Source organism: Alexandromys fortis, unplaced genomic scaffold (assembly GCF_014885135.2).
Source record: "Alexandromys fortis isolate MF-2015 unplaced genomic scaffold, M_Fortis_MF-2015_v1.1 scaffold_50, whole genome shotgun sequence".
Lineage (NCBI taxonomy): Eukaryota > Metazoa > Chordata > Mammalia > Rodentia > Cricetidae > Alexandromys > Alexandromys fortis.
This window is the reverse complement of record NW_026067932.1, coordinates 7,925,765-7,945,525: the sequence shown is the minus strand read 5'-3', so window position 1 is coordinate 7,945,525 and position 19,761 is coordinate 7,925,765. Positions and strand designations below refer to the sequence as shown.

The 19,761-nt window shown below is 42.1% G+C and overlaps 1 protein-coding gene and 1 pseudogene across 2 annotated transcripts in view; one reads left to right on the top strand and one right to left on the bottom strand.

Annotated features, from left to right (window-relative positions):
• Nup37 (nucleoporin 37) overlaps positions 1-17,944 on the top strand; it is a 31,873-nt gene extending 13,929 nt beyond the window's left edge. For both annotated transcript variants that reach the window (XM_050145756.1, XM_050145757.1), the window contains exons 6-10: positions 9,706-9,796; positions 14,092-14,273; positions 14,618-14,668; positions 16,709-16,802; positions 17,687-17,944. In XM_050145756.1, coding sequence (XP_050001713.1) covers positions 9,706-9,796; positions 14,092-14,273; positions 14,618-14,668; positions 16,709-16,802; positions 17,687-17,800 — 532 coding nt within the window. In that variant the 3' untranslated portion in view covers positions 17,801-17,944. The remainder of the gene's footprint in view (positions 1-9,705; positions 9,797-14,091; positions 14,274-14,617; positions 14,669-16,708; positions 16,803-17,686) is intronic.
• On the bottom strand, positions 1,037-1,141 carry LOC126503871 (uncharacterized; annotated as a pseudogene).
• Positions 17,945-19,761: the final 1,817 nt, after the last annotated feature.

The following is a 19,761-nucleotide window of genomic DNA, read 5'->3' as shown; positions in this document are numbered from 1 at the left end:
AACAGTAAATATATATATATATATATATATATATATAGAGAGAGAGAGAGAGAGAGAGAGAGAGAGAGAAACTGAAAATGTCTAAGCAAAGCATGGTGAGCCCAGAAACCCTCAGAAAACACGATTGGCTCATTTTGTTCTAGCATCTACTGTTGGGCCTGGGACCTGCCCTCAAGTGTGGTTTGTATGCACAGTGAGACTCCTTTGTGAGTAGCTATCAGCTGGAGAAAACTTTTTGGTTTAAGGGTGGGGATTGTGTTCACCTCAGTTCTGGGACCTGGCCTTGTGCACGCTGCCAGTCTCTTCATGTGTGTCCGTCCTGTTGTGTCTGGAAGCCTTTTTTCCTTGCTGTCTTCCGCTCCTATACAATCTTTCCACCTCTTATTCCACAGAGTTCTCTAAGCCTTGAGAAGAGAGATTTTTATGGAGACATAAAACTGTTCAAAGTCTCTCATTCTCCGCACGTTGTGTAGCTGTGGATCCCTGTACTCCCATCTGCTGCTGCAGGAGGCCATTAGGATGTGGTTTCCCCCAGTACATGGACTATCTAGTCTCAGGTTCTAGGCTTCCTGAGCAGTACCGGGAGGCTTCCATCTCATGGAGTGGTCCTTAAATCCATCAGAGCGGTTGCTTGTTCACACAGCCTTGTTCCACGATTGCCCCAGCCTGTCTTGAAGGCAGACCACCATTGTAGATCAGCGGTGTGCAGCTGGGTTGGTGTTTGCCCTTCTCTGGTAGTACGCAGAGTTCCTTACACTGCCATGAATTAGTAACGGTGATGACTGTAGGCCTCAGCTCTACTTCTCCACATCGCCACTGACATGATTAGCCTTGTTGGTGTTGTCTCCAGCAATAGGACCCTACCATCAGTGTTTGCAGAGCAACCAATAACCTTGGCAACATCCTGGGTTGTTTGGTGACTTCTGTTTGCCTGTTTGGCCAACAATTCAATTAAATGTAACCCTTTCCTGCACTGGAGGTTTTATTTGGTGGTAAGAGAGATCTAGCTGGACCTTGATCTCTGTTACTGGTCATTCTAAAACAGTGGCCAGATGCCACAAAGTAGGTGGTGAAGCCGTAACACAGGCTTCCCACCAGCCTCCATCCTTGTCACGGCATGCCAACCTTCTCTCTGCAACGCTTGTGTTTTCCTTAGAGTAGACTGAGAGGCTGCTTATTTTTGTTTGTTTGTTTTTCTTTTGGTTTGTTTTTTTGTTTTGTTTTTGTAGACTAGTTAAATTCTCCCAATATTATGAGAATTAACAAATTTTTATCAAGTATAAAGAAATTTAAAGATCTCTCACACTCTACTACCACCATCTTATGGAAGAAAAGACATTTTTAAAAGATAAATGTGAATTCAGAGTATGTCCTTTAAATAAACGGAACTTTGTCAAATTCAGGTGTGGAGGTGTTGGAGCCTGCCGATGAGTCAGCCTGGGCACCTGGAGGGGTGCGAGGCTAAGGAGATGGCAGGTGAAAAGAGATTGAGACGGAAACACGGGACAGATCTGGGAGGCCTGTTGGCCAACACCAAACAGCCTTATTTCATAATAATAATATGAACAGAATAATATTATTCTGAATCATAATAATAATATGAACATAATAATGAACAGAATTATTTCAGAACTTTGATACAGATTAAGGGCGGAAGACAGAAGGAAGAGCCGTCCAGTCAGTGAACTACCTCCCTGCACTGCCCTGGGGAGAAAGCGCACGCAGGCTCGCTGTCTACCATGCGAGTCCCGCTAGCCGCAAGCAGTTGCTTTCTCTGTCTGAATGTGCGGTCGGCTGGCATTCTCCAGCCTGTGGCTTAGATGATGTGTTGTTACTCGTGGGCAAAATGCTCCTTTCTGTGGACTTAGTCAGGACATTCACACAGCTCTCAAGGATACTAGAGCAGGGAGAGCAGGCAAGCTTGAACTCAAATGACCTTTTTTTTTTTTTTTATGGTGAAAAAGTGTATATTTAGAATTAGCCGGCTGGGCTCAGTTTAGATGATTCCGATCTTATTGGCAACATCCAGAGCATCATAATCAGGAGCCAACCGAACATACGCCTTCTTCTCTCCGTCGGGCCTTATGAGGGTGTTGACTTTGGCCACATCGATGTCATAGAGTTTCTTCACAGCCTGTTTGATCTGGTGCTTGTTGGCCTTGACGTCCACAATGAACACAAGTGTGTTGTTGTCTTCTATCTTCTTCATTGCTGACTCGGTGGTCAGGGGGAATTTGATGATGGCATAGTGGTCAAGCTTGTTCCTCCTGGGCGCGCTCTTGCGTGGGTATTTAGGCTGCCTTCGTAGCCGCAGGGTCTTGGGCCACCGAAAGGTGGGCGATGTGCGGATCTTCTTCTTTTTGTGGCTGTGGACGCCTTTCAGCACTGCTTTCTTTAGCTTCGGCTTTGGGAGGGGCGGGAGCTTCCTTCTTCGCTTTCGGCGCCATCTTGTCGAAAAGGGTCAAATGACTTTTTAAGTCAGCAAGGACTCCAGATGGAAGAAACTGAGTCACTGTGGGCTCCCCCATGATGGCACACGCCTATACTGGTCATTTGGGAGATTGAGTTTGAAACCTTCAAGAGCTACTTGAGTAACAGCACAGCCAAGGCTACATCCCAAGACCCTTTCTCAACAAATATTAAAAAAAAAATAAAATAAAAGCCCACATTGCACCGAGGGCCTCGTGTTGCTGTGCTCGACCTCTGAAAAGAGTCCTCCTGACGACTCTCCTCTCCTGGCATGTGTTTAGCTGGTTGCCATAGTTTCATTTTGAAGTTACTGATGTGTAAATAAGTGCTTCTCCACTTACGTGTGGATACCAGTGGAGGGCTGGAGAGCGTGTGGATCCTGAGGTTCAGGTTACAGGGGAGGGATTGTGAGCAGCCCAGTCTGAGTCCTGGGAGTAACATCCGCTCCTCTGCAAGAACAGTGCTTTCTCCTAGCTGGAGAACCAGCTCTCCAGCCTGTGCTTAAGTGATTAATGGGTTAAGCTCATTACTTTAAAAATTCATTAATGAGGGCTGGAGAGGTGGCTCAGAGGTTAAGAACACTGACTGTTCTTCCAGAGGTTCTGAGTTCAATTCCCAGCAACCACATGGTGGCTCACAGCCATCTATAATGAGATCTGGTGCCCTCCTCTGGCACGTAAACATACATGGAAGGAATGTTGTATACATAATAAATAAATAAATCTTTAAAAAAAAATTCATTAATGAACAACATCCCATTCCTAGTCAGTACCAAGTCACATATGTTCTTGGGTATTAGAAACAGTGTCATTCTTTAAGAACAAGTTGCATCAACACGCATTAAACACGTTAGTACAGACTCCACTTTGTACTCTGGGTGATAAAAAAGGGATAGACTCGGTGCTCACTGTAATTACAAAAGATGCCAAAAAGAACCTTTTCTCCTCCTTACCCCTTAGCCTTTAACAATAGTGGATAAAATTGATGATGAAGGAAAAGCTGACTCCTGCAAATGAGGGGATTCTTAGTTCAAGACTAACGTGTGTGAGCATGTATATACCGTTCACTTTCTCTTTGAAACATAGACTATTAAAGCTCTGTTCTTGTTAGCAATGGGAGAAACGTAGGATACAGCTTTTCCTTACGAGATGAGACTCATTTAAAACTTGTATTGTTTTTAATTTTGTGTATTGGTTGGGTTGGGGATTTGCATATGCAGTGCAGTGCCTTCAGAGTCCAGGAAATGGCATTAGATTCGTGGAACTGGGGTTACAGGAATTGTGAGCATCTGAAATGGGTGCTGGGGGATGAATTCAGGTTCTGCAGGAACAGTGTGGGCTGGGCCATCTCTGTGTGTAGTCCCTCTTTTTTGTTGTTTGTTTTTACAGGTATGACCAAGTAGCTGGTTAAGAATACTAAATCATGCCCTAACATGTCCACTGAACCAATTATGTAGTCTCTCAAACGGCTGTTACAAGAGAAGCACGTGCCACACACTCGCAAGCTCTTGCCATAGGCGGTCTATTTACATACAGTAGAAAATTTCTTAGGATCCATTACTAATATGGAGTTTCTCTACTACCTCTCTTTAGTTGGAACCATAAAATATGTGAAATATTTTAAGATAACCATTAGCTGGGCGGTGGTGACTCACGCCTTTAATCCTGGCACTCGGGAGGCAGAGGCAGGCTGGTCTCTGAATTCAAGGCCAGCCTGGTCTACCAGAGCCAGTTCCAGGACAGGTAGTACTGTTAGAGAAACACTGTCTTGAAGAACAAAAAACAAAACAAAACAAAAAAATGCCCTTGATGGAAGTAAGTAGCAAAGGGGAAACTGAGCCTTCTGAAGATAGGCTAATGTAACATTTCTTAAGAGTAATCATTACTGAAGACCTCATAGGAGATGCCTAATAATTCCCTACATAGAGCAAAATCAGGATTGTTCATTGTTAGGTTATGACTAGAGGTTTGAGGAAATAAACACACTACAGACTGGATCACATTTGCATACCTTTATGAATTAATGCTAATGAAAGATAAAATAGAAGCACAGGCAGTTCTCATTTTTAATCTTTTAATTCTCATTCTGTGACTAGCAATCCATTTCTTTCATCATTAATGTTGCATGCATATTAAAGTTTGTGATGCTGCTTGCTTAGTACACATCAGTATTATAAAAAGGTAAAAATCAATTCTAATGTTAATTTCAGAGTTTATTTGAAAATGACATATATTGACATACCCTTTGAGAAATCCTTGCTTCAAATTATCGTACTATTTAGTTGTCTCTACTTTTTTTCTTAAATTAGAATTTATTTACTTATGCATGAGCTCAAATATACCAGGGGGTGTGTGTGTAGAGGTCAGAGGAAGGGAAGAGATTCCCTTCCACCACGGGAATCTCAGGAGTTGAATTCGGGTCATCAGGCTGGTGGCGTCTCAAGAGTCCAGGTCTCATTTCCTAGTGTTTCAGAGAGGACAATCTGCATTCAAACCACAGGTCTGTCCTGGGGACTCCCTTTGTAGACCAGGCTGGTTACCTCTACTTCTAAGGGTTTACATAGCTGCCAAACTTTGCTATAGTCCAAGCTATTAACTAACAAAAGTTGTAAAGATTTAATTCCTAGATTTGGGCTTTTAATTAATTATTAGAGTCCCACCTCTGTAGCACAATTAATAAAAACTCAGGGAGTGAAATTGGGGTTCAACCTGAAGGTCAGAAAAGCAAAACAGGGCACTGACTCTTAGCCTCAGTCTGAAATGGCTATCCTGCCTCCAGGAATCTCAGAATGAGACCGTGTCTGAGGGCTGTGCTCTCCTGTCTAGAATCCTTTCTAGGGCGGGGATTAAAGGAACGCACCACTGGGATTAAAGGCAAACACTGCCTGGTTCTTATGGCAGCCAGTGTGGCTACTGGGATTAAAGGTGTGTGCTAACCATTACCTGGTCCTAAGGCTGACCAGTGGGGTTGTTTTACTCTCTGATCTTCAGGCAAGTTTTATTTATTAAAATACAAATGAAATGCCACTACACACCTCTGAACTTTGTTAAACACTTAAGTCTTTTGTCTCACCATCACTTTCTCTGGTCGTCTAACCTGAGTTGCTTGATAATTCATAATTAAGAAGGAAAATCTTCATTCTGCTATCACAACAAACTGAACAAAACTGTCAGCACTGGCAGTCCCGTTCTTGCACACAAGGACAGATAAAGTCCCTTTTGTCCTTACGACTGTATCTCTGCCCGTTACTTTAGTTCTTTTCTATGGAATTCGTCAGCACACCAATGCGTGTGATCTAGTGGTGTTTTGTAGAAATCCTGCGGTTTGTATTTTGGCTTTCATGGGCACAGATGCGTCACCTAATGTCATGCATCCCTTCTTTTGTCTGTTGTCTGAAAACATTTGCTAGCAGAAATGTCCTTCTGTGGCACACTTGCTAGCAGACAGTGAGCTGCCAACTGAAACAGTAAACAAATGAAAGAACAGTGTGTTATGCATGAGATTCCTCCGAGTTCTCAGACTACCCACCACCAGTTGTAAGTTGAAAAGGTCCTTGAAAATGCTATGGTATCTCGTGCCAACACACAATTTGTGGGGTCTTTTAATTAATTACAAGGCAATTATATACATAGGGGGGTAGGAAGACCTGTCAGCAGGGATCTGCTACAGATTGTGCCTCTGCTGTCTCGGTCAGGGTTTCTGTTGCGGTGATAGAGCACCATGACCAGAAGCAACTTGGGAAGAAAAGCTTGAGCCCTCACGTTCTACTCCTCATTGAGAAAGTCATGGTGGGAGGCAGGAACCTTGAGTCAAGAACAAAAGCAGACGCCATGGAGGAATGGCGTTTACTGCCTTACTCCCTGTGGACTGCTCAGCCTGCTTTCTTACACAACTCAGAATAGCTGGGCTCACCCACATCAGTCATTAATCAAGGAAACATCCCACAGACTTGCCTATAGTCAATCTGGGTGGAGGCGTCTCCCCAACTGAGGCTTCTCTTCTCAGATAACTCTTAACTTGTGTCAAATTGACAAACAATAAAGAAAAACAAAACAAAAACAAGGATAAAGACATCTTAAAATTTGTCCAAATGTATCCATGCATAGATCAGGGAAATGACGTCAAATACAGGAAAGAACAATAATTTAAGAACTCGATCTTAGGGCCTAGAGAGATGAGTGAATGGTTAAGGGTTCATAATGGCTTTGTAGAGGATAGTTCTTGTAGAGAACAGCTTTGGTTCTTAGCGCCCAGGATGCTCAAAACCACCTAAAACTCTAGCTCTAGAGAAATCTGATGCTTGTAGCTTCTACAGGCACCACACACACAATTTAAAATAAAAACTCATAAGGCCGGGCAGTGGTGGCGCACACCTTTAATCCCAGCACTCGGGAGGCAGAGGCAGGCGGACCTCTGTGAGTTCGAGGCCAGCCTGGTTACAAGAGCTAGTTCCAGGACAGACACCAAAAAAACTACAAAGAAACCCTGTCTCAAAAATCCAAAATAAATAAATAAATAAAATAAAAACTCATAATCTTAGAAATGAAACCAGTCTTATGAAAGAAGATCATCTGGAGAACTGCAGCTTTTGACATTCAGACCAGTGGTGTTTTTGTTAGCACATGAGATGAGAGTTTTACCTTTTTACGGTACCCACGCATAGCTATGTACTGAGCAGACAGCAGGGGTTGTGGGAATGGCTGTGTGCTGCAGAGGGGCTGGGGGTGAACGTGGAGGTCTGCAGGCACCAAGGGTGTCTGTGGCAGTGTGTGTGTGGCTGTGTGCTGAACTGGGAACTCTGTGGGGAGCTATAACAGCGTTCTCACAGGACGTGGCAGCGGTGAGAGAACCAGAACAGAAGTGCACGCTGTGGCGTTGTCTTTATGCTACTGAAAAGTAAGCCTCCTCGTTAGAAGTCATAATGGTGACTTTCTTCCTTGTCCGGGAGTGAGGAAATGGCTAGAGAAGAGCGTTGTGGGTGGTGTGGGGGGTTGGGGTGCTCTAGACTGGGCTGCTGCTCTCTGAGTGTGTTCTGTTCTGGGTGCCTACGATTCATCTACCGTGTGTGTCTGATGACTTCACACGAGGGAAGGAAAGGCAGCATGGTCAGATGGACGTAATGTATTTGGATAAGATAGAAAATGAGTTGAGCTCCACAAAAGAATTTCAGAGGGCTTAATTACGGAATCTATCAAAAAGGGAAATAAGACATAACAACTTAAATTGTACCATCTGCAACTAATTTAGTTAGGATAACTTATTTTAGTCCAATTTGTTGTATTTTGCATACTTAGTACTGAGATTATGCAACATTTGGGAATTATTGAATCAGTGTATAATTACAAACCATAAATCATTGTATCCTAGTCCTCTGAAATACAATCCATATGACCCTCCTCATGCTTGAACTAGCTCCCCTTTTTTTTTAAAAGGATCATCGGGTTCTGATCAGGATAAAATACTGCTGAAATTAGACTAAAATTTGGCTCACTAGACCACAATATACTTAGTTAATTGACTTATTTTCATAACTGTCTCTCTATTTTTCACCTCTTTTGTCTTCTTTATTTGAAGAGGGGGAACCATGAAAATATTTTGGCATGTATTTGCTCAATTTATATAATAGCCAACAAAAATCAAATTCATTTTAAAATGAAATCAAAAGAATGGATGTTTTAGTCCACCCCCAGTGAGACGCACTGAGTTGAGAAGACAGATTTCTGCTATTCCAATAGTGATAAAATATTTGCTAGCCCAATACTTCATTATGGAAATGGTAACAGAGGAGAAAGATTTAGTTGCCTTAATGTCCAATCTCATCTTAGGTATTGAAGGACAAGAGTTGGCAAATCACTCTTGGTGATTTGCTTCTTCGGTTAAACCAGAGCTGTCTGCTTCATATAGTTAAAAGAAATGAAAAGTATCTTTTGGTAAAAGAAAAGATATGCTTCTAATGTTTAACAAGTAGGTGATCCTGAAACATATGTGTGCTAGCTTGTATGTTACTACGGCATTTCAAATTTGACGTCCTATACTTTTCACAAGTAAACTTTCCCTACTTTACATTCCTCAATTTTTACAGACTCCTCCAGAGTCCTAAAGCAAGTAGGAACTATAAAACCTACACAAAACGGGGGAGAACTCCTAATCTTGATTATCAGTTTTGATGAGGGTTGCTAAGGCAGAGCCAGAGCCTCATGTGCTCATCACACTCCACTGAGCTGCACCCTTAGCTGTGAATGTGCTCACGAAGACCAGAACGCTGGAGGCACTTTGCCACCCCGATCCTCGGGTTTCTGTCTCCCGCCATGCTAATCCACTCTGCACAGTGGAACAGTGACTGGGTGAGAATTGTGAGCAAGCCAAAGAGCATCGTCCTGAGGACAGTGCCCTGCCTGAGAGTTCTGAGACCTGGGGTGTGGTGGTGCACACCTTTAATCTTAGCACTTGGGAGACAGAGGCAGACAGGTCTCTGAGTTTGAGGTCAGCCTGGTCTACAGAGCTGGTTCCAGGGCAGCCAGGGCTGTCACACAGAGAAGCCCTGTCTTGACAAGCTGCCGAGAAGAGCCTTATTTTTGAGTAGGCTTATCGATGGACGGTAGAAGGAACCGAGCGCCTGTTTCTTTAATCTGTCTTTAATCTAGTAACTGTTAAGCATGTCCAGCTTTGAGGAGAAAACATTAGAAAAATCGGCCAGACCAAAATGCTGTGAGATGAGACATGCCCAAAGGTGGAAGGAATAAGCGTCATGGAAAATGGCTATGCACTAAATTCCTATCACTTCATATTTGCTTCATTATTTTGAAAATGGAAAGGCTTTTTTATAATTTGAAAATGTATAGAGATTGCGTGCGTGTGTGTGTGTGTGTGTGTGTGTGTGTGTAAGCACCACTGATAGGAATAATTAATTGAAATGACTTAAGTAAGCATGCAACCAGATCAATGGCCTCGAAACATTGATTTTGCTTGCAGTGGACACATAAATAATTAATGTTATTATGTTAGATTAATTAGAAAATATATGTCTTTGTTTCCATAATTGAGCATGGTGAAACTTAGATTCTTTATGTCAACTTGACATTGTTCAACAACAGTATTTTCATTTTCTCAAAGATGTTTATCAAATATAAGTGTATGTAATAATCTGTAGGTAATGGCTTTGATGACATTTGTCAAAGTTTCACTTTTTTGGTAGTGATGTATCAAGAATATTTAACATCAAACTCTTTTTATTAGGATTTGGAACTTGGAAGGAAAGCAGACGGCTCATTTTCTTCTTCATTCTCCTGGAAGGAGTGTATGCTGGCACCCCGAGGAAGCTTTTAAGGTTATTATCTGTAACTCGGCTTTCCCTTACCAAACACGCAGGTATAATGAATGCCTATACTTGTAAAGGAGACCCAGTGACTTCCCACCTCAAACACTATGAGCACAAGTGCATTTGAGGTAGTACAGAAGTCGGCACTTTGTTTCTCTCACATTGCCTTAGCAACCATCGTTTGTATATGCAGAATGTGCTTTTCCTGGCCTGTGGAGGCTGCAGCCTGGAGACCCAGGCTCAGTCCAGTTAGCAGTGTGCAGCTCACAAAAACAGAACACCAGAGGTTACATACAGACAAGAGCGTCAGTGGCATAAGGCTCATCTGTTCTGTATTAGTGACATCCCGTTCCTGTTCAAATTTAAAAAAAAAAATTGAAATGAAATCTATGCCCTGGCAATGCTGAAGCACGCATGGGCAGCCCGTGTATGGTGGTTCTGTTGAACTTGTGCATACTGGGTTTCATGGTCTAAGTGGATGAGGATGACTGCCCAGGTCACTACCTCTAGAGGGCACCAGATCTCATTACAGATGGTTGTGAGCCATCATGTGGTTGCTGGGAATTGAACTCAGGACCTTTGGAAGAGCAAGTAGTGCTCTTAACCACTGAGTCATCAGGGCTGTTCAAATTAAAGCTTCCTAAGATACTAAAGCTACACTGAGTTCTTAACTACTGCTGTTTACCCTTAATTCATGGTGAAGACAGGAGCCATTCAACAAGTTTTCTCATCTGCCAATGTTTTCCATAGACTGTCCATGTTCATTTCAGAATGGATCCTTCAGCATTTCCTGTAGGCACCCTCATTGTTTGGGCACCTGATTTTCCTAGATCTCTAATAGCTTCGTGCCTTTCTCTAGTTCACTGCTGTGTCCTCGATTTCCCACAAAAAGATAGAGTTGATTAAATCTAGCAAATATGCAGTGGTAAAGCTTTTTCTCCTAGCAATTAAATCATTCCAACTTCCTTTTCAATTTTAAGCTGTCTCTGTTGTACCTTTTATTTCTAAATGTTTGGGTATATTTTCCTTTGTTTAGCTTTCTTAAAATTAAAATACAAATTAGTGGATCTCATTATTGCATAAGTATGTCCTTGTTGGTCACTGACCCACTCCCCTTCCCTCTCTTCCTGCCCTCTTGCCTGGTCTCCTTCCTGTCCCGACGCCTCCACTGTTCCTCATGTCACATGTATTCTGTTACCCTCCCTTAATGCCTTTTCTCCTCCACTTCTCATGGTTCCCTTCTTAGCTCTGTGTGTGTTCATAAACATGTCTATTGATGAGTGCTGCGCCTTTCAGAATGGCCAACAAATGGAGTGGCCTAGATGCCCATCAGCAGATCAGTGAAGGAAATGTGGTGTGTGTGTTCAGCCATGGACGAGAATGAAGTCACGACAACCGCAGGGCAGTAGATGGAAGTTGAAGCCCATACTAAGTAACAAAGTCTGACTGAGGCTCATGTCTTCTCAGATGCGGATCCTAGAATAACTTATGTAGGTGTATAAATGCGGCAGGTTTAGCCCTCTTTTGACTTTAGTTGTTTTTCATCTTAGTCTAACTCTATAATGTCGTTGAGTTACCAATATTTTCTCAAATTACCTGTGGTATTTCCAATACATTAGTGGGTTTTTTTCCTTAAAAAAATGCTTAAATGGAGATAGTTTTCACATTGTTGATAGTTTATTTCTTGAAACTCATCCCATTAAATAAATAGATGTGTGTGTGTGCACGCACACGCGCGCTCGTGCGTTTCCCTTTGTGCTCTGTCACCGTTTCTTACTTTCTGATTGTGAACTGTTTTCCCTCTTTGTGACACACTGAGTGTGAGAGCCGAGGGTCTCCCAGCAGCCCTGCTCTTTCTTCCGTCCCTGTTCCTTCACGTCCATGAGCGTTGTCACCTTTCTGTAGTCCAAATCAAAGGACACTCTCAGGAGGAAGGGGCCTTACAGAGGAGATAAAGCGTGTTCTGTGGACATTAGCTGTGAACGCCGTGCCGAATATAGTTGCAGCAATCTTTTCTCCCATAGATGATATCCTAATGGCACGCTTTCGTGAGTTGAAGAAACAACTTTCATGTAATTTTTATAAAATTGGGAGTTATTGTATAAATATACATTTGATTACATATTTCATATAGTGATAAAACTAGTCTATTAAACATCTAAAACTAATGGAATCTTAGAATAAGGGAATATTTAGGTAGTAATATTCTTTATCTAAAAATTCAGTATTTACTAGATGCTTTGCAAAACAAGCCTATTACTACTTTTTCTGTGCCAGCTTATATGTAGCTTACTAAAAATAGATTTCATGAGCCACTATGATATTTCAAACAAGACATGGGCAGTCATTAACAGTATGCAACAGTTTTCAAACTCCCTTCATACATGAGCTATCAAAATGGGAAAGATGCCATCAGATTGCATAAAGTCTATACTTGGTTCTGAATGGGGAAGCTTAAAGTGAGGATTGACAGTTCACATTAGGGTTGTGTATTAGTTCTTCTTCTCGTTGGTACAACAAGAAAGCCTGGTAAAGTGGGAAGGAAGGGGTTTGAGTACTGCTGAAGGGGAAGCTCATCGTTTGGGGAGGTCATGACAGCACCAGGCAGTTGGTCACATTGCGTCTGCACTTGGGAAGCAGACCTAGCGCTCAGCTCGGTTTCTTTCAGTGCGGTCCAGGACCCCAGCACCTGCAGTGGATCCTCCCACTTGAACTGGCTGACTCTTGGTGGGTGTTCTCTCTGAGGCACGCCTGTCTCCTGGGCGAGTCTACACCCTGTCAAGTTGACAAGTGATATTAGCCGTCACATCATGTTTGACAGCGTTTTATAAGCCGGCCCTGACATCCAGGAATTGAAAATCACAGAAGTATCAATCTGAAGAAGCCCCTGAGTCCTTTTCAAATTATCTCTGCCATTAAAACAACTGAATCTAAGTTGATGGTAGAAGGGGAAAAGGACATAAAAATAAACTTGAGTTTTCCTGCATCATGTCAGGGAACACCTCATCCTATGATTCAAGAGAAAGTCTCAAAACTAGCAGGGAGAGGTGCTCTCCCTCCTATACTTCAGTCTGACTTTGGAAACACTGTTAATAACACATGTTCTCTCCCCCACCGCAGTGAAGGGTTCTGTGTGCTGGCTATATAGCTTGGAAAAGAGAAGATTGCATTTTTATAAGACTTTATTTTAAAATATTTTTTTCAAATTATCTAGCCAACAGAAGTAGGATTATCAACAATACACAAGCTTGGAAGTATCTCCAGCATCATCAGATTTCCTGGTTCAGATCCTGCAGACTCTGGAGGGTGCTCCCATCCTCGCCAGGATTAGCTTTTTCCGTTCAGTACTTCATAGAGACCTTGATAAGCTTGGGACCTGACTTCGCAGGAGCAAGTTTAGCAGATGGGCATGTGGCTCTTCTGTGGCTTGGCCTTCTTTCCTTCAGTATCTACTTGAGCTTTTGTTGTTTGTTTTGGCATTATAGAGGTAGGACATAGGTCGTAACTTCAGGACACAGTGGTACCTAGCAGTGGTCCATCTCACAGTTCCCACAGTAGCTAGAGTCTTCTCCTCACATCTCCATTTCAGAGATAAGAGCCGCCAATCACATAGCAGTTAGTCACTTTTAAGTGGAAGAAGCAGCCATCTTTCTATCCAGACCTGTCTGTCTTTGACTGTTCCATGCCGTGTATACATACATACATCTGTAAACACTGTATAAAGATGTGTAACAGAAATCACCTGTCAAAGGATACATAATGGCCTTTTATAACTAGTGTAAATATAACTTTTCCTAGAGTATTCATCTTGATCCTCCTAGTGACAAAGCTGATGCCCTAAAATTTAACCTTTTTTGTTTCTTTTTGCCAATTTCCTCTGGAATGTTTTTGTATTGATACTTTTATATAGCCTCTCTTTTTTTTTTATGTTTTGTTTTGTTTTGTTTTGGTTTGGTTTGGTTTGGTTTGGTTTGGTTTGGTTTTTCAAGACAGGGTTTCTCTGTGGTTTTGGAGCCTGTCCTGGAACTAGCTCTTGTAGACCAGGCTGGTCTCAAACTCACAGAGATCCCCCTGCCTCTGCCTCCCCAGTGCTGGGATTAAAGGCGTGCGCCACCACCGCCCGGCTAGCCTCTCATTTCTTATGCATCTGCCTTCTGTTTGTGATGTGTGTGTGTATATCTGTGTGTGCGTGTGTGTGTGTGTATCTGTGTGTGCATGTTTATTTTTTATGACATTGAACCTCTCCTTCTTAGATTTAGCTAATGAGATGACATGGAGTTCCCTTCTTCCTCTGTGTGTTACAGCTCATGGTTGCCGAGAAGAATGGAACAATCCGCTTTTATGATCTAATGGCCCAGCAGGCGATTTTATCTCTTCAATCAGAACAGACACCGTTAATGTCAGCACACTGGTGCTTGAAAAACACCTTCAAAGTTGGTGCTGTCGCAGGAAATGATTGGATAATTTGGGACATCACTCGGTCCAGGTAGATATTTAGTATATGTGCTGTTACATTACATAAGTACGTTGTTAAGTGACCCGATGGGCCATTATACATACAGGCCTCCGTGTAGATTGAAAACAAGTCTCTCCTGTAGAAGGGCAGGAGTTCTGGGAATGTTAGAAAAGAAAAACGCTGACTCTGTGGTGCCCTAGGGTGATTCTAAGTCGTGTCTGTTGGTTTCTATCTATTTCCAATTGAGTGCTTACTTGGAATTTTGTTGCACCTTAAATTTACTGGGCTCCAAAGAAAAAGACACCTTTGAAACCTTTAAGTTTGTCTACTTGAGTCTAACACATAATTTCAAAATGCAAACTCTTGTTTTACAGTTACCCTCAAGAGACGAGACCTGTTCACACGGACCGAGCACATCTGTTTAGGTAATGCTCTCTTTTGTTGGAGTTGTGTGAATTCTTGCTTTGGTGGTGTGCCACTACCAGAATTCCTCAGCCCTCCCTTCGGCATTAGCGTTTGGGGGTTGATTTGCTTTGTCTGCTCGCTTTTTCAGGGTTGTCTTGCTTTCCCTGCTATGTAGTTGCTTTAAGCAAGTGGGAAATCTACTTTTTCAAACACTTAGAAAATGCTCGTTCACAGAGAACGTGTAGCCAGTCTCAGTACCACCTCAGCGTTGTTCTGTTCTGATAAGTACAGTGTGCACAGACCCAGTTTGCGTAAGAATATCACTGGATTGTAAGCAGTATCATGCCAGCTAGTATGACTCTTTAACATGCTGAAGTTTAGTTTTGTTTTTCACTTAAATTAATATGTCTTGCTTTTTGTCATTTTATTCCATTATATAGTTATTAGCAGTCTTAAATAATAGAAAAAGCATAATACCAGACTGAAAACACTAAGACATTTGAAATTTGCTGGAGTTTGTTTGTTTGTTTGTGTGTTTGTTTGTTTTAAATCAAGTCTGAAATACCCCTAATAAGATCATGGAGACTCCATTATTATTAAAAGTGAAATATATTCATTATAGTCTTACAATTCCATAGATTAGGGGCTGGAGAAATGGCTTAGCAGTTGAGAGTGCAGGCTGCTCTTCCAGGGGATCCAAGTTCAAATCTCATTACCCACATGGTGGCTCACACCTGTCTGTAACTCCAGTTCCAGGACTTCTGAATCCTTCACACAGACAGACACGCAGGCAAAATACCAGTGCACATAAAAATAAATTATATATTTTTAAAAATTCCATAGATTATCAGATAATCCAAATTTCAGAGATATGAGCAAAGGCATGCTTTTAACTCAATGACTGTGTGTGCTTTGTGAGAACTCAAAGATGTTAAGAGTTCCCCTTCTCCAGAGAGTGAGAGTCACCTGCTCGGTGTGATTGGTGAGAGTCACCTGCTCAGTGTGTTAGCAGGTCTTCGATGTCATTAAAAACACAGACATTGCTAGGGAGACTGTGTGGTGGGTAAGGACCCTTACTATGTGGGCATTGAGACCTGAGTTCCAGTCTCCACCACCTCCCCAGCATTGGGGAGCGGAGACAGGTAGATCCTAGCTCACTGGCCTGCCAGCCTACAAGGAATGGTGAGCGTCTGGCTCAGGGAGAGACCCTGCCTGCTGGCAGTAGGAAGGAGACTAGTAGAAGGTACTGGACGTGTTCTTCTGGCTGATAGAGTCTGCTGCAGCGTTGCCTAAGATCACGAGAAAATGGAGTGCTTCCACATTTGTGGGGAATGGCTATGGCGTTCTTCACCAAGTACATCTCTCCTCCTAGAGATGGACCCTATCACAGAGCAGTGCTGAGGTTCAGTTGGTATAGACAGAGGACAGATATTGATTGTCAAAGAATTATTTTCCTCTGCCTTCTTCACGACACCGACAGTCATCTATCTATAGTGTCTCCACTAGCATTTGCTGACTTAGAGAAATGGAGAGATTTCCCTTGATACCTTGAAGACTTGAATAGTCTGAGTGGTTATGCCATCCCAAGTGACCGAAACACAAGTGTATCACAGAATTTAAAAGAAATGAGGGGCTGGAGAGATGACTCAGCAGTTAAGAAATGACCGCGAATGGGGCTGGAGAGATGATGACTCAGCAGTTAAGAACACTATTCTTCCAGAGAATCTAGGTTTGATCTCAGCACCCATATGACAGAGCATAGCTGTTTTGATCTTCAGAATGTCCATACATGGCTGATGCCTTGTGTCTCCATCTGTGGAGACTGTGCTAACCATGCGTAATGGTAAAATGTAGTCCTGAGCTCCAAGTGAGTACTCAGCGAATATCCAGAAAAGGGAGGCATTCATAGCTAAATAAGCTGGAAGTCTACCTGGGAAGCCATATTGACAGAGGTGAAATTATGAAATGACTGCTTTTGCACAGACGGATGTAGCCTTCTTCAGACAAACTTATAATTGCCTGCAGGCAAGTGCTTATGGTTATGCCCTCTTGTTTCTTAGGTGGTCTGCAATCAGCGAAAACTTATTTGCTACCACTGGGTATCCTGGCAAAATGACAAGCCAGTTTCAGATTCACCACTTAGGACACTCTCAGGTAATAAAAATGTTTCATGGCATTTGTGGGTAGGTGTTTTTTTAAACTGGATATTTGACTTTTCTAACCATAGCTCCCAAGTTTGCAATTAGTAACTAAAGATACTATGTCTGCTCTCTGCTTAAATGAAAGGTTTCTTTGAATGTTTTGATCACCAGTAGCAACAGATTATTTTTCCTCAAAATTAATGTAAAAATCATATTTCATCTGTTCTATCTGCATTTTATCTTTAAGTATATTGATTTTGTTTGTTTGGTTTGTGTAGACTACAGAAATATTTGACTCTGGACTGTACCACAATTCATAGGTGGTGTAGATTTTCATTCAAGTCAGGAGCAAGTAGATAATTTGTATTTTATCATTATTATACTTCTATTACAAAAATAGTTTCTTACCGTATTTTATGTGTGTGCCACATGCATGCCTGGTGCCTGCGAAGCTCAGAAAGGGCGTTGGATCCCTGGCACTGGGGTTGGGGTGATAGAGAACAGCCATGTGGGGCTCGAAAAGGGCCCTCGGGCACTGAGCTTTTTCTCCAGTCCCATTTCTAACTTATAAGAGTAGTCTAGGGGCTGACAAAGAGCCCACCGCTTTGCAGTTCTCTTTCTTCACGTAATTCTTACAGAGGAGCACCTGTCCTGTCGTCTGAACGCCTGCTCACATGTTGCACTATTCAGATCTCTGTTCTGTGATGCTCTGACCCTAGGAGATAGTAGCTTAATAAGTAACGTCCCTTACTATAAATGACAATTATTTCATCAACACTTACCAAGCAATTATAAATGTAAAATACATTTCTAAAAAAAAAAAAAATAGAAGAAAGACAGTGGTTTTCCTTTTTTTAAGAATTCACTGTGCTTCTTCAATTCTTCACATATTTCCAGCCCATCCTCACTGGTTCTGTGGCAGTCGGATCTGGTCTTTCCTGGCATAGAACACTCCCACTGTGTGCGGTTGGAGGAGACCACAAGCTCTTGTTTTGGGTGACAGAAATATGATGTTCCTCTGTTTTTTTTATCCTATACTTTGTATTTTGGTGTATATTTTGGAAAAATCCTTATTTTTATATCAAATATACTGTAAGTCTAGAAATGCCTCAGTTGTCTTCTTTGATAAATAAAATGAAGACTTCTTGAAACATATGTTCTTGTTGTTCTTTATTGCCTGTCAAATGTGTGTACATACTCTGTAAAATCTTGTAAGAACCGTGTAATGACCTTAAGAGCTCAGCTCCAGAGACGAGAGGACGAGGAACATAGGACAGATTTTGCTAAGGAGCATGAAGCTGTACGTCCCAGCTCTATTTTGAGCCTTGAAGCTGTACATCCTGGGTCTACATTTTGCTAAGGAATATGAAGCTGAGCATCCCAGCTACATTTTGAGGACATATAAGCTTTTCCTAATTGTCAGAAATAAAAACATTGAGAACCCAAAGTTAATCACCTGGGCCACCATATTTGAAAATTGTTATCTTAAACTTAAGAAGTGTTGTAAAAACATATTCGTATTTAGGGATCCAGTTTGGTGACGTGAACATGCTGAAGTTGGGATCAAGCATGAGTTGCTAATTGTAAATTAATCCAGAATGTAAACTTGTCTAATGAAATTATCCAGTACAACTACCATCCATTTATTAAAAGTGCCTATATTGGGAAAAGATAACTTATAGATGTTTAAATACAGTTTTGCCTAAAATAGACAGGAGGTATTAACCTAACAGGGAAGAAAGTGCTGTAAATTATATATTTCTATACAATAAGATGTTATCTAGAAATGAGATTCCTTGATCTTTTAGTTGAAAGAATTAAAGTTGACTGTTGCCCTTGGTTACAGACAGGCCACAGGACACTTCCCAGCTGCTCACCTTAGTAAGCCTGCTCTGTGAAATGTGTTTCCTTCCATTAGATGAGCACAGAAGCCGTCATCCGAGGAGTGGCCATCAGCTCCAGGCCAGCCTGTGCAGTTAGACAGACAGATAGATGACAGATGGGTGGACATGTCCACTGGGAGTTACTAGTCATCGCTCCGGTTCATGAGAAATAACCGTTCCTGGGTTCAGTACTCTTGTTTTTGTTTATAAATCTGTCTGAGAGGGTTTTCCTTCTTTTGAAGTCCAGTTTCCCTCAAGATGGCTTCACTCACAAGCGTCATGGAAAGAAAAAGCCATGCTGATAAAGTTCTAACTGCACTGTTGAGCAGTCAGGGTCTCTCGAGCCTGCAGGATGTCAGGACTAATCCTCTGCTTTCAGGAGGATGCAGTCATAGGCTTCTTTGCTTTTGATGATCTGGCTGTTGAGAAATTTCAGTGTCTCTCTGCTGCCAGAACAGAATCACACTCGGGTTTGCTTACTCTGATAACTTGTGGCTGCCTGTTGACACTGACTCAGATATGTTTAAATCAGATAACTGTTTGAAATCTCGTGTCAGGAAAGAAATACTGAAATCTTTCTTGCGTATATGTGACTTGTTTGTTGTTGCTTTCCTTGCATCTAATTTGTCCAATATCAGACATCCCAGAAATGCTGAGGGAGTAATGAGACAACGTGATGCCCCCGGCTACTTTTAATGGCTCTGAGAAATAGCTACTCCAGACTGTTTCCATAATTTTCTATAGTTAAAAAGTTAGCTCAGTTTGACCCTACCAGTGGTGCCTTTGCTCTGAGCAGAAGTAATCTTTGCGAACCGGAAGCGGCTGTTTTGATTGCTGCATCCTCAGACTCCCTTACAGGAGCTCAGTCGGGCCCTTAGAAGCAGCTTTCTGCTCCAGCGTGTCTTTAACACTCCCTGTGTCCTCCGGAACAGGACAGGAGCAAGCAGTCTTTCCCGTAGTGCACCTTGCTGATTCAAAGACAGCTCTACCTTTAAATGCAATTGCATCGTGTCTGCCTGCCCGCCACCATGTCACACCTGATGATAGTGGACTAAACCTCTGAAAATGGTAAGTCACTCCAATTAAATG